Source organism: Lutzomyia longipalpis, chromosome 3, assembly GCF_024334085.1.
Source record: "Lutzomyia longipalpis isolate SR_M1_2022 chromosome 3, ASM2433408v1".
Lineage (NCBI taxonomy): Eukaryota > Metazoa > Arthropoda > Insecta > Diptera > Psychodidae > Lutzomyia > Lutzomyia longipalpis.
In genome coordinates, this window is record NC_074709.1 from 19,996,011 (window position 1) to 20,013,671 (window position 17,661).

Consider the following 17,661-nt stretch of genomic DNA (forward strand, 5'->3'; position numbering starts at 1 on the left):
ATCCACTGATATTGTTGTAAATGAGAGAGCTAGAAAATTCCCTTTTTCAAAAGATTATCATTCCTGCATTTTCCCAGATTATTATCGTAATTCCCAGACTTTTCTCGGGGAGTCTAGAATTTTTCGGATCAGTCCTAAACTTTTCATGATAACCCTAGAATTTTCTATAAGAATCCGAAGCTTTGTTCTTGAAAGCTAGAATTTTTCCGTTAATTCCAGATATTTGTCCTATATCCTAGAACCCGTTACAGGAACTCGAAGTTTTTCTCACCTAAACTAGATTTTTTCATAAACCTAGATTTTTTCGTTAGTCATAGATTTGTCCCGATAATCCTAGTATTTTCCAGGGTACTTTCCCTTCCCGCTGATAACCCTTTATTCCTTTTATGCTTTCTTATTACTGAAAAAGAACTCCAGAATTAACCTGTAAAAATCTAGAATTACTCATTAAATCTAGATTTCTTCAAAGAACTTTCCGGCTAATCCTAGACTTTTCCTGTTAACCCTAGATTTTTTCCATGCACTTTAAGAATTACCCTAAATCATTAGATTTTCTCCCATCTCGTCTTCAGAATTAATTAAAATAATTATCACGTTTGTCCGTTTAGCAACTCCTTCTAGTTTTCCCCACTTTCAACCAATTTAATTTTTAGAGAAAAAAATTCATCAAGAATGATTTTCAATTCATCTCAGGAACTCCCACCAACATTTAGTTCAACCACCCCCTAATTCACCCACTTTTTCCTCATCAGTAGCTCTATACTCTATTAGTGTGGTGAAAGTCACTGAACAAAAATGTGAAGCTTTTTCCAATGATAAATGTGAAAAAGCACGTGCTTTCCTCATAATATTCCATTCACACTTTCTTGTATGCGGTGAATATCCTTCTGAAAATAACTTTTCACCATCATACCCATAAAAAGACCAAAAAAAAGTCCCCACACACTACCCAAACTTATTAAATACATCCTTCTATGATGGTTGAGGAAATTGTCTTTCTTCACAAAGCAAATGAGAGAGGGTGAGAGTGTGTAAGAGAGAGAGGGAGATCACTTTGAAGAGGAAAAATTGACTCCATCACACCTTAAGAGCCGTGCAATTTCCAAACATGACAGCTTCTGTAACGAGCAAGTGTCAAGAAGAGTATAGCGAAAGATTAAATATGAATAAATGAGAAGTTCAGTTCTTGTGAAAATTTTCACCCAAAAAGACTCCCATTTAATATGGACATATTATATAGTGTTTGAAGTTGATTTTAGTTTGAAAACAAAAATTGGGAATTATTTATCACTCTTGCACGGGGAAAATTCTGAGAATTATTTAGAAATTTCCTGTGAAATCATGTAAAGAGCTTTCAAAAATAGCACAAAAGCTTTCTCAATTTGCTGTTTTTGAATTTATTATTCAATTAGAAGATTGTTACACTCCCATTAAGAATGGTCCTTGCCATCCTTTGCATTACGAGAGCCCTATGTTACTTTTTTACGTTAGAATGCTTCCAATATTGTACCTCTGTGTCAAAAATAAACTTAAAACTTATTTAGAAATTACCCTTCAAGCATTCTTATCAGATATTCTTCAAGATTCTAAAACATTCCTCCCGGAATCTAGATTGACGAGAATTCACGGAAAGAAATTTTGAAATAACTGGAAAGAATAAAAAGAGATATTCTTGGAGTAAGAAAAGAAAAACAAGTTTTAAAGTTTTTTGATATTTGATCTCTTCTATGAAATACCTGCGTGTTGCTCTAAAACGAAAATCAACACAAGAAATGAAGAAGAGAACACACACAAATTTGATTAGCACATTTTCATAATGTTCGCGCATGTGGATCGCCAAGATCAAGCCATCTTTCCCGAGCGCGCTTCTTCTCAATGGTGGATCACTGTCATTGACCATCTTCGTGTTATATGTATGTATACATATGAATTGTATATAGTAAAAGCAATACCGCGCCACAAACACTTTATGAAGATGGTGCGTTCGAAATTCCTGACATCTCTTCCATGTCTTCGCACCATGAAGCCGTTACCTTTTTGTATTTGACCACACACAACATCTTTTGCAAATGCATCACATTCCCCGGTCACCGCCGCGTGTCCTCCTTCACCTCCCCACCCGCCCCACCCCCCTTTCCTCCTCCCGTCCCTTATATAAACACCAAGTAAACTATGCCTCTGACCAAGTGCGGATGGCACATTAGAAGTAAAAAGCATTGCACAGATTACATCCCACATTCCATCACATACAACGCATTTTGCACCGCGCCGTATGACGTCATGTGGATCATCAAAACGTGGCACCACATCCGCTACAATTTCCATTGAAATCAGTGGGTGTGTGGGGTTGATGGTGGTATGATGGAACAAAGGAATGTGTGCGACAAAGTTGCATTTTGAAAATTTATGCAAACAACGAAATCTCTCTTCTCACTCTCAGCTCTTATGGCTTCGAACTGAATTCATTCTTTCACGTGTCACTCGCATCTGTCTTGAGAAAATTTCCATTGAAATTCTAATTAGAATGCGCCGTGGAGGGAATTTTATTTGTAATTATGTATGTATAGTATATAGCTTCAGTTCGCACCGTTTTGGTTTTATATATACTTCTATCACAGCCTACAACCGCCCCATTCTATTACACCACGTTTCAAATATTCTATTCACTCCATGATTTTATTTTATTAATGAAACTAATTTGTTTTACTTAAACCATTGTCTTTTGTACTTTCTCTGTATAAGAAGGGGATGATATACACATATATGTATGTATTTTTAATGTTTTGAGAAGACATGGAAAATATTCTTCTATTAGCTTTTTGTGCTTCTTTTCCAATAATAAAATAACACAGAATTTCATTAGAATTACAGATTTAAAGAAAAAAATCTTAGATTAAAGAGAAAATAATGTTCCTTATAGGAATTAACTTAGAAAGGATAAGAAAATTCTAGTTTTCACCGGAAAAATTCTAGGATTAATGAGAAAATTTCAGATTCATTGAAAAAATTCTAGGATCGTTTAGAAAATATCTTATTTTAAAGGAAATAATTTAGAAATAATAAGAAAATTCTAGCTTTGACCGAAAATTTTTAGGAATAATGAGATTTTTCATAGATTCAACGAAATAATTCTAGGACTAATGAGGAAATTTCAGATTCATCGAGAAAATTCTAGGATCAGTCAGAAAATGTTTTTCTTCGATGGAACAAACCTAGAAACAATAAGAAAATTCTAGCTTTGACCGGAAAATTCTAGGAAAACCAAAAATCAAATCTTAACCAAAACGTATTCTCAGGAAACATTGATTTCGCACAAATGTTTAAAGCTTCACTTTACGAACTTCCTTCAAAAGCACGGAATTCAATTCATTGTATTATGCGGGTCATAACTGTATTAAAAGCTTACTAATGTGTGAGAACCACCAAGAGAAAGAGAGAGCCGTAAGCAGTATCTTCTTACAACCAAAAAATCTGTAATTTATTCAACCAAAAAAGGAGAGCCCACCCACTGGAAGTAATCATTTGCGTCGTAATTATTTCCCGCCACTCATGAAAAAACTACATATAAGTATACGTATTTTACCAATGGGGCCACCTTTAATTTTGGGACGCCTTATATTGGTTAGCTCTTTCTCCTCTCTCTACCACCTCTGGAATGCTGTCGTCATTCATTTAAAGAGACTCAATTGCCCAATACCCACGAGAACCTGCACACAAGTCGTGCTCGAAGAATTGCCAAAAAGAGATTTAAAAAAAAAGTAAAAGAAAAAGATGTTGAGGTATTTTAAATTGGCCACAACGGGGGAAAAAACAAGCATAACATCGGTTAAATTCCCCCGGCCGGGTGAGACAAAACACTGCGCGAAAAAGATGTTGGTAATTCTTGGTTTCTCGCAAAATGTACGCACTGTTGTTACATTGCGTCATACGCATTTTTGGGCATCTGCGCCACCTCTTTGCGCCACTCACTCTTCCCTCCCAAAAAAAATTTCCGAAGAGCCGAGACCCATCCAATTCCCTGGCGCGCACATTTTCTCTTTGCCAAGCCACCATGTACTATATATATTATATATATGTACAATACACACGCGAAGACATGACAGAGTACAAACGAAGAAGACCTCTAAAAGAGCGCGCCCCACAGAGTTCAACGCACTCCACTGCCCGTCAATTTACACAACAAACCAATATAATAAACCCGAAAGCCACCAAGTACGCGCTCTTCCTCACTCCCCGGGTTCTCTTCTCTTCACATATCAAGCTTTAGAATACAATCAACCTGTGAGAGCTTGTTAGAAATACTACGTCGTACATAAATAGCAGAAAAAAAACTTCTACGTCTTATTTTTATTTCAAGAAATCGCCCATTTTTTGCCGATAAATAGAACACTATTAGGAGCTTTCAATGAACCCCTTTCCTTGCTTTTTATGCAAAGATTTCTTTCCATCCTCCAATAAAAACAAAAAAAAATAATTGTTCAGTGAAAATTTAAAAACTTCCATTGATATGCAAAAAAGTTTTCCACTAACCTGTACTTTTGCTGATATCGCTGATCTGCTTGAGCCACAACTCGCTGATTTCCACTGTTTGACCCTCATCGTGCACCCTCTGCAGAAATAATTTGAGACTGTCCCAGAAATTGCTAAAAAGACAAGAAAAAGCTTCAGTTAGATTTAAGTTGTTTTTCATTAAAATTTTTATTTAAAGATTTTTTTTAATTTTAAAATCCCAAGTCTGTGTAGCGAATAAATGAGAGAAACTTTGCCGAAAAGCTCTTTTAAAGCTTTTCTATAAAAACTTTATAAAATATTTAAAGGATCAGAAAATCATTAATTTGTGAAAATATCTTTTAACTTGAGAAATAAAAAAATTATAAAAGAGAAATGGAAAGTTTTTAATTCAATTCCTTTTTTGAAAAAGAAAATCATAATTTTCGGAGCTACTTTCTTAAGGTCTGTACGTTTTAGGGACATTTTTCTATTTTATTTTCTTGTTTATTTTTTTCTCGGATCTTGTAAAAAGATAAATAATTTTAAAACCAGAGCAAAAATAGAAAGAAAAATATCCAGAATATTTTCAGAGAATTAAGGATATTACAATAAATTAAGAAAGTTAGAATCATCAAATCTTAAAACTATTTCACAAACGTTTCGATACCGTTTTATGACTCTAACCCCTCTAACCAATTAAGGCAAACTGTTTCTTGGAGCACTTATTCTAAGTCCTAGAAGGTTCTAAGACTATTCTATTTTAATAATTTTACAGGATATCCAAGTTATTAAAGGAATCCTCAAAAAACAATCTCGGAAATTTTGAGGACATAACCTTCCAGGGCCTGAAGAACCTTAGATTCCTTTACCAAATATATAGTAAAATAGGATATTTTAATCAATCTTTCGATCATCGCGAACTATCGACTTTACAGACCTACCACTTTAGATGTTTAGGTCCATTAGCCCACATAACATAGATCAAAGTCATATTTCCCTACAGAAAAACAAATCATTTTGTAGTAAATTCCAAAACAAATTGGGCTTATAAACACGTCATTTACGTCTAAACTCTCTTCATTTTCATAACAAATCTACAAGACAAAAAAAACGCCTAAACAATTCCGCATTCATTTTGCACAAAACCAAAGAAAAAACGCCCTCAAGCATATGGAAAAGGGGTTTGTGTTGTACAAAAAAATCACCAAAGGTATTTTCTGTGTGTGTACAACCCTTATTTATTTTTTCATCTTCATCTTCAATCAACCCCTCTGTATTTCTACCTTTTGCCTCCCCAACAAAAAAAAACACAAACACACAACTGAGGTAAATTCTTTTCGCATATAGACAGAATGCGCAGGTCCGTACAATTGCGTTTCTTCCGGGTTAGCTTTTTCTCCCATATATGTATATGTAGGTATGTAAATATATATTAGTCTTCCTCCCGTCGAGACACTCTTATTCCTTCACCCTATGCGAATGTAATTGGAGAGAAGTGAAAAAAAAGCATAAAATACATCAAGATCTATTTATAATCACCGAAGAGACGCACAGTTCTGTGCGGATTTTTCCCCGGGGGTCATACCTCTTGGTCTTGAGATTTTTCATTCGAAGCGACAATCATTGGGGGGTGGTGGGTGTGTGCGAATAGATCCCGGAGTCTCCTTTTGGGAAATTCAATTAAAGTCATGCAAAATGACAAGTGATTCATAGACGTTGGATGTAAAAAAGGGACATGATAATTATTTCTACTTCCTCATCAGGAGCATTGTCGGGAAGGTTCTCGGGGGGAGGGTGGTGATGCTCCAACCTCTTTATTCCTTGACTTTAATCATTTGGAATTTAGAGAAAAAAAGGAAATGAAGGAAAAAAACGAAAGTACTACATCCCCCCAATGAGAGGAGATTCATCTTATTTTTTTAAAGTTTTTTTTAAGCTCTGTGTCTGGTGTATGATGCCTTTCCTGTTGGCAACCAACATTCATTCTCTCTACACGCATCATCTTCATTGCCATACGCCATGAGACCACGCCACAAGGGCAATGATCGCCTCAAAAACATAGACACTATAGTCATTTTCGTGTCGGAATGCGCGTCGTGCGTTCCACGGTGGTACAAAATCTAAATGGATTGATTCTTTCCGTCGCTTGAGACATTGCTTGAGGTCGGAAGTGCTGCAGACGCATTCACTACCACACACCCACAACAACACTGTGTTACAACAAGAGTCTGTATGTATGAGTATGCCATTTGGATTTTCGAATCAAAAAGTCTTTGGATGTGATATATGGGTGTGACACACCCCATAAGTGTCATCAAGCAACCCTCATTGCGTTCAAAGACCACACACATCTATATGGGAGCGAACACCCTACCCTTCTTTTTTCCATAATAACCCAACATCCTCCATATATAGCAGCAATCCAGCACTGTCATCCATAAATATACCCATATCGACCCCCTTGAGCTGGATTATGATTTGATGAGTTAATTAATTCCGCGAAAATATGACACCACACACGGGGGTACTAAACTCATTAAATCCACCCTGTTCCCTTCCACCCCAGCCATTAAACTTCTCCAAAATTCATGGAGAACAAAAAAAAAATAAACTGAAGAAGCGTCACATACAAATAGAACCCAAATACCAAACAATCATATACACCATTTCCTCCCATGAAATTTTCTATTATTAAATCCATCATATACACATGGGCGGACAACGATCCAACTTCCGTACTCAATAGATAGGAAGAGGCAAGCAAATAGATTATCGATGACGTCAATGAATGTCGTCAATTAGGAGTATTATATTAGAAAATATGCAAATTAATTTAGGAACGATGCATTACCATCAGCACAACCCGCGCAAACAGACACTGAAAGATGCTTCATGAAAAATTACTAAAAGAAGCAATAAGAAGACAAGAATGAAACTGTTTTAAAATTATTTAATATCTTAAGGGTGAAAACTAATAAATTCGATTTAAGTATCCTAAACAAGCCTGAATTTTCCCAATTAAGGATTTAGTTTTTATTTACTTAGCTAAGATTTTGTTTAAGCTATGCCTTACTTTTTTTCGAGCAAAACTTTAAGTTCTTACGTCAGACCTGAGTTTTAGAAAGCTAAGTCAAAGGCTTTAGACTTTAGCTAAGTCAAAGTCTCTTGTCATACCTAACTTTTTGAAGCTGGGCTTACGTTTTTAAACTAGTCTAAAATCCCTAGATTAGACCTAAATTTTTAAAGCTAGGCCTAAATGTTTGGAACTAAATTTAAGTGTTTCAGGCCAGGCTTTAATTTCTCATGTTTATACTTTTAAGGTTTAAAAGTTAGGTCAGTATTACTTTTAGCCTGAATGGATCTTAAAACCCCAACCTTACAAAAACGTTGTACTTTTCAAAAAAGTACAAATGCTTAACCGATTGAGTAACTCTCTTAACCGTCTTAACAGACATTTTCAAACTCCTTAAAATATTTGAATTTAATACAAAAAAAAAGAATCAAACTAAACATAGTTTTCTGGGAAATGCAAAAACAGCAGGAATGACGATACAATGAACTTGCATCAGATCAATTCAGCAGCCATGACTCATTAATTGCAAATTTCATATTTATATCAAAATATATTTTGGGTATCACTTTACATCCAAATTGCCTTGTCGCGAATTTTATCCAGCAACTCCCTCCTCCTACAAAAAAAGTCCATTCATTGAAAAGATATGGGAGTCAGATAGCAGCGACATAGTCATCCGGAGTGAGGGCCAGGGAGGGATTTTCATTGAACACATTTTTTTTTGTTTGGCCATCAATTTCAGTCACTTTCAACACTCTCGCACATTCATTTTGGAGGTGGAGAACTTTTTTTTTATTAACAATTTTTATTATATATCCCGAAGCTTCCCCCCCATTACTACATATTTTTTTCCATCGAAAGTTAATCATGTGTGAGTAACGGCGTCATAGTGTGTGGGATATTTCAATTCATAATTTTTATGAAGCGCATTACGAGGCGAACAAAAAAGAAGCACATCAATGATCTTTCGGTGTGACGGAATGGTGAAAAAAACCGCGCCATTTGTGACATTTGTCGCGACAGGATGTTACGTAAGACACCGTCAACAAGGCGGAGAAGCATTGAAAACATCGAAAATTATTATGTGGTGTGCATTGGTGGGTCTGAGAATCTCACACAGATCGGAGATCTTAATTAATTTTTCTTCCAGAGAGAGATCTGATCTGATTGTTATTGTGCAAAGCTAATGGTGACTAACTTATGCCATGGCTTCCATGGTCAATGGTGGTCGCAAAATACCTTTCAGTCACAAATTATATCGAGAGGTAGAAGTGTCTGTATACCATTTTAACCTGAATGGTTTGCAAACTTGGTGCGCTATCTTGTATTTTTATCAAAAATAAATTAAATAAATAGAAAAAGAAGATGGAAAAAAAGTCCACAGTGTGAACACACACGGTGTTCATGATAATATCACCACACGCTCCTAAAATGACATCCATGTGGCAACACTAATTTGCCACTTGAACACAACACGCGCTCACCATGCCACACATGAATTTCATGAATGGTAGTTTGTGTTTTTCTCCGCACGATCGGACATCTTTTCTCTCGCTCGCAACGCTGCGCGCGCATTTTCCCCGAATCTCCCCGTCTCCCTTGCACACACACCTATCACCCATTAAACCCGGACGGGATGGCTCAGTCGGGTACCCAAGAGTGAGATGGATAATGAGATTGTGATACGACCGCGGTGTAGGAACGTTCTACATAGAAATAATAAAAACAACAACCAAAAAAAAACAGCCGAAGAAGAGACATATTTTATGACCCTTCCAACATTACACATAAGAAGAATAAGCGAGATAAAATATCACCCGAGAGAAAAATTTGTTTGGATCTCATAACAAAAATTCTCACACAGTCGCTTGGACGTAGACTTGCCCCTTGTGCGCGCTCCCTGCTCTTGTCAATCCATGCCAGACCCCAGACCAGAGCGGGATGCAACATTTACGTACGATGCGCGGAAGAAAGGGACACCATGTGTATGGGAACCGATCTCACGACGACTGGTGGCTTCATTGCGAATTTTCAGCGCGCGATTCTCAATCGCCATGGTGCTCGCCAAAGGGGTAAATGAACTTTATAGAATTTTTATAATATGTGTACACATAGCGAGGACATTATATGCGTCAATAGGAGTACCTACAGCGTCGCAGAGGCTGTCACTCAGCATAACTTCCATATCACCTCTCACTCTCACACCCCAGCTATGTATCGCATTTCCATCTCTTCCCCTTTCCCTCGGGGCCAGTAGTGTCATCGAATTCCCTTCAAAGCCGTCTTATACCATTCACCCAGACCCACCTAGCAGCGTATGAGCGAGATAGGAGACACATTGCAACGTGAAGATAGGGATGCCGAAGTTCCCTTCATTGATGCGAAGCATTTTTTTTGGCGGGAATCAAGTCAAAATTAAAAAAAAAACTAACAAACCAACTTTAAAAAAAAAAAAAAAGAGGTCACGATATCGTAAATTTCCTTCACAGTACACAACTTGTCAATCATAAATCATTTTACAGACATTCCCTGTAGTCCAGTCCGTACTGAATATCAACTTGGATTTATTTACTAAAAAAAAAGTAGCGCAGAATAACATTGCCTGCATTCTTGTCACCCTGTAGAATCATGGTTGTTTTTTTCTACTTCTTCTTCATCCAACGTCTCACCCATGTTCGTCGTATTGGTCGCACAGGATCCAACACATGCGAGAGACACGCTGGTAGATACCACTTCCGGTATTTGAACTCTCTTGAATGAGACAACTCTATGTGTCTCTGCTTACTTAGAAACTACCTACCTACATATTTCCCCTACATTTTTCATTAGAAAGAGAAAGCATCTTGTCAACGACACATCTATTTCACCTTCACTCCTGCCGCCTAATGTCTAATCCCCGTTTCCTTCTCTATGAAAGCTTCTTTGGGGGAAACTTTTTTTTTCGGTCTTATTTCCAAGTCCAATCAAAGGTAAGGGGACATAAGGAATGTGGTCAAAAAATCATGAATAAAAATAAAATGCAGTTTAAGACCAAAAATGGTTAAAGAATTTGGCAACTGGCGCATACGGGAATGGGTAATAAATAACCCCCCAGTCCTCATACAAGAGTCTCATCCACGGAACCAAGTTGCCGCTTAGCAATTTAACAAAATGGCGGTACGTACGTCGTGTAAACAAAATTCAACACACATCTCCATCTCCGTCGCACCCCGAGAGACAGCCTCTGTGTAAAAAGGTCTGTCTCTTTCCCCTCATACAAAACATTTTACGCAATCATCTTTTCCCACAGCCAGCGCGCCATGTGAAGAGCCAAAGAGCTCAAAACCCCAAGCAGACGGACGCACGCATACCAATTCACACATCTCTTCTCATTCTACCGCGTCTCCTAACTGCACAGTCCATCTCTCTTTTTGCTTGGTTCTTTCCAAAGAAATTCACTGGCTTTTATCGCAAAAGAATTTATCATGAGACGCATACTACATAGGAGCGCGCCTACAATTGGAGTGGGGGAAGCCTGTGAATTTCCTAGGCCTTCCCTCCTTGATGTCCTTTTCGGAGTTTGAAGGAGCCTTCATGAACGGGACAGCTGTACAGGCTACACCCCATCAGGATATACAGGGGTAGTCATTTGTAATTGAAACCCAAACGGAATTCAACTAGAAACCGTACAAGGAACCCGTACTAAGACCCGAACTCACATAGTGTTCGTAGAATTCCTTTTTGGATTGTTCGACATTTCCAAGAATACCATGACTGTGTGCGAGGTATCCTGCATTGGTAGTAGTGTGCGTCACTTTACCACATTGAAAAAAAATCTTGCTACAATTTATGAGAAAGTGCGACTGTGTGCTTCTCTCTTTTTTTTGGATATTTTCAGGGGCTTTGTAACGAGGCCACTAGCCGCGTACAAAGTTAGCTTCTCAAAAAAAAAACGGAAGAGGGTATCCATCTTCGGGGTATGAGGAACCAACAAGGCCAAGCAAAACGCGGCAAAAATTCCAATATTTGCACAAATAATTTTTTTTTCAAAAGTTTGGATTAGGAGACTAAATATTCCCGAATTATACGCACCTCTGACTTCAAATCGTGATAATCCTCATTTTTTTGGGGTCAATAATCCATTTTTGTGTACATGATGCGTCCCGGCTTTAACTTTCCGGGTGAGTGATGATGAGAATGTACCGTTTTGTAGATAATTTCACATTGTATATATCAAATATCCCACAAATACACATCAAACACCCCACGTTCGGAAAGTCGTTGGAATTCATTTTTTTTCCTTCTTCCTCATATCAAGTTAAGTATCAAGAAATTCTTGCGAAAATCCACTTGACCGATGCGCCTGATAAACCCGTTGGAAAATGTATAAAACTCTCGTAGTTGGGAGTCACCACACCGTCTTAATCCATTGACTACACACCTCACAATCGTTGTGCGATTGCCGCAGATGTCGATGAATGGGTCGGTTTGGCTAAAAGAAAACTTTCTAGCCACTTCCACATTGTGTCCAATGGAACACCCACATTGTGAGTTTACACATTTGAATTAAAAATGTTGTTCATCTCGATGGCCATGGTTTCCAAAATGGGTTTGCGTAGAACCACCATTGGCCAACACTACCTATTGATCCTTCACACATTGCAGCCGTATTCACAACAGTTTCCGTCGCATTGCCACCTCGTGTGGTTCCACAATTTGCTAACCAACATCTCTTCCTAATCACACCAAAGCTTTTAGGGATCTTTACACCCCTAATGTCCACTACCATTGAACACATCTTCCGGAAAGGGGGTGCTTTCGGGGAGCTTTTTTTTTTGTTCGTTCTTCCAAAATGCGCCACAAATATATAAAACCTCACGGGAAAATCCGAAATGCGGAAAGAGACGCCTCTAGTGCCAACAGTGTATCAGACAAAACTGATTTTATTCCACTACTCACAGACTGAAATTGTTAACCCCGACCAAGATGGAACTATAGCCATGAAAGAGACGCCAATACTTCGACACTACATCGTGTAGCATCGCAACGCATCGGTAGTGCCTGAGTGAGACAACCCTATAGCATTTCCTTCCCATCAGACACCATACATACCTATATAGCACCTATATAACGTCCCCAAATACACACAGCATTCTTTTGACGCAGAAAAAAAAAGAAGGAGAGAACCCGAAAGAGAATGAAACCGAATGAAAATCCATAAATGCATATGTAGTGGGAATGGCGGAAGAAAAAATAAAATATATATAACCGAAAATTTTTTTTCTATAAACCACGCCAATGTTTTCCTCGTATGAAAGTACAAAATATATGTATGCCACGTGCGAATAGAGCACTACACATACTACACACGTGTTACCCCCTTTTTACCTTTACACACCTCACGGGTGGTGGGTAGCCTATATTATGTTGTAAGTTTTGTGCAAAATCGATGCTCAATTTCGGATTAGGCCATAATACATCTGCCACCTTCCCTCTACTTCCCCCCCTTGGTGTCCCCTCTATTATAAATAGCTCAACCGCTAAATTTCCGCAAAAGCATCGTGTTTGTGTGAAAAAGAAGCCTTGTGTTGGCAAACATTTTGTCTTCACGTGAACTAAAAGCTCCCCCGTGTTGTAGTAAGGATGGGGTGGACAAAAACTTCAATATAGGGGCGCTCTTTTTGGAACCATAACCACACTTAATTTCAAAAACACCCCCTTCCCAGAGCACTAGCGAGTGGTCCATTTCCCACCATTTTGCTGATATATTTTGTGGTTGACCACAGGAAACCAATAGGGATTCCCACAAAGTTGATAATACCATGAAATTCATTGGAAACATTGCAGCAGTTACCGTATTGATAGAATAACCAAAATGCTCAAGCTTTGCCCATCAATATAATGCGTGATTACGACAATTTGACAAATAGTATTAGTCGCGTGCCAATGGTAAATTAATTACATTTGACACGATTATTGAATATTTTGTTAAGAAACTTCACAACGAGAGTATGATAGTTGTTTAGTTAGTTAACACTTCTGATAAACTCAATAAGTCTGTTCTTATAGGACTTCTTGTAGCCTTAAGGCGTCAAACCTATAAGAAATCCTATAAGAAACCAACTATTTGCGAAAAAAAATCATATAAGAGATCTTGAGAGAACGTAAATGTTCCAGATTTTGTCGTCATTTAAAAGTAACGACGATATTTGATAGAATATGATTAAAAGATTAGGTCCTTAAGATCTCAGTAGTCTTATGAGTTTTCTTTGATTTTTTAGGGAGTTAACACACCTAAGTTCGGATTGGTAACGAGAATTTATTAAGAATTCCATTTAAGAGCTTAAGAATTTTAGAATAGGTTCAAATTTTTAAAGTTAGGCTTACGTTTTTTAGATCTTAAAGTTATTAGGCTAAAATTTTCTTAAAGCAGACTAGTTTTTTAAGTTAGACATGGCTTAAGGTTCTAGGCCATATTTAGTTTTTTTTAAATCAGGCTTAAGTATTTTAGGGTCAGGCTTTCAAAGTTTAATGATTAGATTAAGTCTTAATTTAGCTTGATTTAACTTTAATAGACTGATCTAAAAAAAAAGCCTAAGTCCTTAAAAAAAAACTAAAGTTTGGCTTAGAAATTTTAAGCCGGTATTAAGAAAATGATTCAATTTAAACAAAGCATAAAAACTGAATAACAAAGTTGAGGTTTTCAGTTAATTCCAATTAGAACCAAATACTTGGAATAAGCGAGTTTCATCCCCTAAAAATAAATTCTTTACTTTTACAGTGTTTCAACGGCAAAAAGGATCTGGAATGTGAACATAAGGACATAGTTAAGAACACAGATTATTATGACTTGTGTAGAACAATGCTATGTGCCCCGGTAGAGAAACCCTTCTACCGTATTATATGTTGAGCTATAGCACTATGTGTGTCTAGGGTTGGACTGCTCTGGGTGAAAGAGTGAGATGAGTCGTTAGCTCTATGCCGCTCGTCAGGCACTCATAGGTAACCAGTAGCCCTTTGTCGCTCGTCCGATTCAGTTCGGGACCCGCTTAGCTCAAAATTAAATAAGTTACTAGACCCTGTAGGATTATCTTCCTACACTTGTCTTAGTTCAGTCCGAATAAGATAATATTTCAGATTTTTTTTACAGATCATTGTGAAAACAATTAGAGGCATTCCTGAGGGTAGCTCCTATAACTTTAAAACCCTCCAAAATGCCAGAATACGTTCCTAAATCAATCAGATTAGTAGTTTTCTGTAGGTTTAATAGTCTCCAAAGCTTCTGTCTTTGCTTAAGAGAGCTTCCTAACACTATTTTACTGTCTAAAATTCAAATCACCTCTAATTTATCACACACAATTTCCACCGCATTGAAAGCCTCACACAAAATACCCAACCTTGAATAATAAAATATAGATCTTTTATTCCTTTATCACCCCACAACAGTATGTGTCATCTGGATATTCGAGGAGCCCCAAAAGTAGACGCAAAAAAAACTTTAAATTTTCAGCAATAGATCTGTGTGAATTTTGGAAAGATGACTTTTTTTTTGTCACAAATTCAACATCGCAATATACTCTCTCTTTGTACTCACTAAATTGTAAATTAAAACAATGTGCCCTACTTTTTTTCGCTACTCTTCACACTTTTTTTCCTCACTTTTGCTTCTCTTCTTCACTCTTTTTTTCCCTCCTTTGTTTCCGTGGACTTTTCAACCGATAAAGCTGCCTAATATTACTAAGAAGACTCTTTTTTTTCTCAATATTTCTTTATTTTTTTTGTTCCTCCGTATAATACGACAATATTACTAACATTATGGTTGTATGGTATGGTCTTCATATGTAGGATATGTAGTGGAGACAGAGACAAGTCGATATGCCATCGCGCGCAAGCTCTCAGGCACTGAGATTGCGCACAATGGAAGCGGAAATAAGTGACTTAATTAGAATGAAAATATGAGCTTAATTTGCACACTTTAGGTGCTACATTTTTTTTCTTTTTGATAATAGATAGGCGGGAAAATTGCCCATATATGATGAAGTTTTTTTGGACAAATAGCCCGTTCTTCACATTTTGGTGTGACCGCGAGCTTTTTTTTGTAGGTTATGTTCACACGCTCACACGTGGTCGAAGCGGAATAAATCATCATTTCACACGATTTGTGACTCATCATGTGAACTTTTCACGCTACTATTGCTCATAAGTTTTTTTTCCAGTGAAAATATGAAAAATCAATTTGACCTTTCCACGAAAAATTTCGAGCTTTACAAGAATGCGCGTTTTGAAGAAGATTTTTCTTTAACCAATGTCATGTGTTTGTGTGTGAGATAAGGCAGCAAAAAAAACTTATACCCATTGAATGCTGAGAGATCTCGAGTAAAAAAATGGCACGTAGAAACGAGATAGCCAACAATCACCGAGCTTCTGATTGGTTTCTGATCACGCAGAGAAACGCCTACAAATGGTTAACTCTTTATGGATACATTCTCCGGGGTATTTTATGTTATTCTACATGGAAAACATGTGCAATTTAATTGAATTTCCCGCCAAAAATTCCATCTTTTTGTGCATATTCTCCTTAACAATCCCACGTGGTGTCAAACATCCTTAAAAGATATTCTTTAGTTCCATTTTGAATCATTTTCTTCTAAAAGAAAATCCATCAAATTATGAGGAAATGCAATTTTCTCAAAATTAAACGTTGAGTTTCAATTAATTTTCATGAAAAATAATTTTCTCCTTCAATTCCGTTGAGATAATCTTCAAAAAAGAATTAAATATTCATCAAAGAATGTCTCTCATTGTGCTAAAATCCCCCAAAATCCTTCATCTTTGTGCAAAATTAAATCCTCCACGAAATTGCAGTACAATACACTTGAGAAAAATATGCATTTTCACAAATTCTTACATCCCTCTGTGAGTCACACAACATCCTCTGCCCCTTCAGTGAAGGATTCCCCAATTTTTGTGAATGAGAAAATACCCCGAAAAACTCCTTCAAAGAACCCTTGAAAACTCCTTGAGAATTAAGGCAATAAATAGTGACCACCGCCTCTCACTCAGGGGGTGACTTTCCCTTTACATGAAATGGTTGGTTTGAGAATTCATTAGAAAAGCAATTTTGCATTTGAGAATTGCGCGGCAAAAGTCGCCATTTTTCTCATTTTCACACACAACCCACACCCCCTGTACAAAGCAATAAATATTTTTCTCAGCTTTTTTTCCCCATGAAATTCAATTAAACCGAAAAAGGGAAAAATTGAAGAGTTTGAAAATATATATATGAAATTTTCCTGCGCTTGAATAATTATGCAGCAATTTTCCAAGACCGGATGCAATCTCACGATTTCTCATCAAATTGACAAATTCCACCCGGCAACGCCCTCGAGGCATTCATTCGCTCTCGAATAGTCCTCCAAAAACTTCCACCATGATATTTTATCGTGAATATTTTCATACAACATGGGAATGGCAAAAAAGGACACTCTACTCCCTTCAAAAATGGATGATGAGAAGCAAATTAAAAATTATTTGTTTGATTAAAAATGGTTTTTCTGAGAATTTTTCTTCATTAAACGTCAATAAATAAGAGTTTTTAATGTTTTTTTTTGTTAATTTATCAGTAAAGTGTCTCAATTGTCTGTGATCTTGCATTATTTATCGATGAAGGGAATGAAAAAGATAAGCTGAGGGGTAAAAAGAATCGCATTTTGTTTAAAGACTTTTTTTAAATCAAAAATATCTCTTAAGAAAATATGAAACTAACAAAAAAAATTAATTAGAAGCTTTTAATTTTTGTTTGAGAATTCTCTTTTACTTTGAAGGATCTAGAACATATTCTTCAGAAAACTTTACCCCATTTTGATTACATTTATCTCATTTGAAGGAAAATAAACTTAAAGATGTTTTTGTCAAACTTTTAAAAGAAAAACTTGCAAATTAATGCATTTTATATGTTTCTAAGCTATTTCAAAGACATTAGATCTTGAAATAGAATGTAAAATACATTAGAATGTGGTTTAAATAATAATTTTTGAACTTTAATAAAACTTTATCGGTTTTATTGATTTTTTTTATTCTAGGTTTAACAATTTATATTTAGTGGCCAATAGGGATCA

General features: G+C 36.6%; 1 protein-coding gene across 1 annotated transcript in view; it reads right to left on the reverse strand.

Annotated features, from left to right (window-relative positions):
* Positions 1 to 17,661, reverse strand: part of LOC129792516 (uncharacterized) — a 119,258-nt gene that overhangs the window by 46,437 nt on the left and 55,160 nt on the right. Inside the window, exon 3 of the mRNA XM_055831615.1 lies at positions 4,531 to 4,643. Coding sequence (XP_055687590.1) covers positions 4,531 to 4,643 — 113 coding nt within the window. The remainder of the gene's footprint in view (positions 1 to 4,530; positions 4,644 to 17,661) is intronic.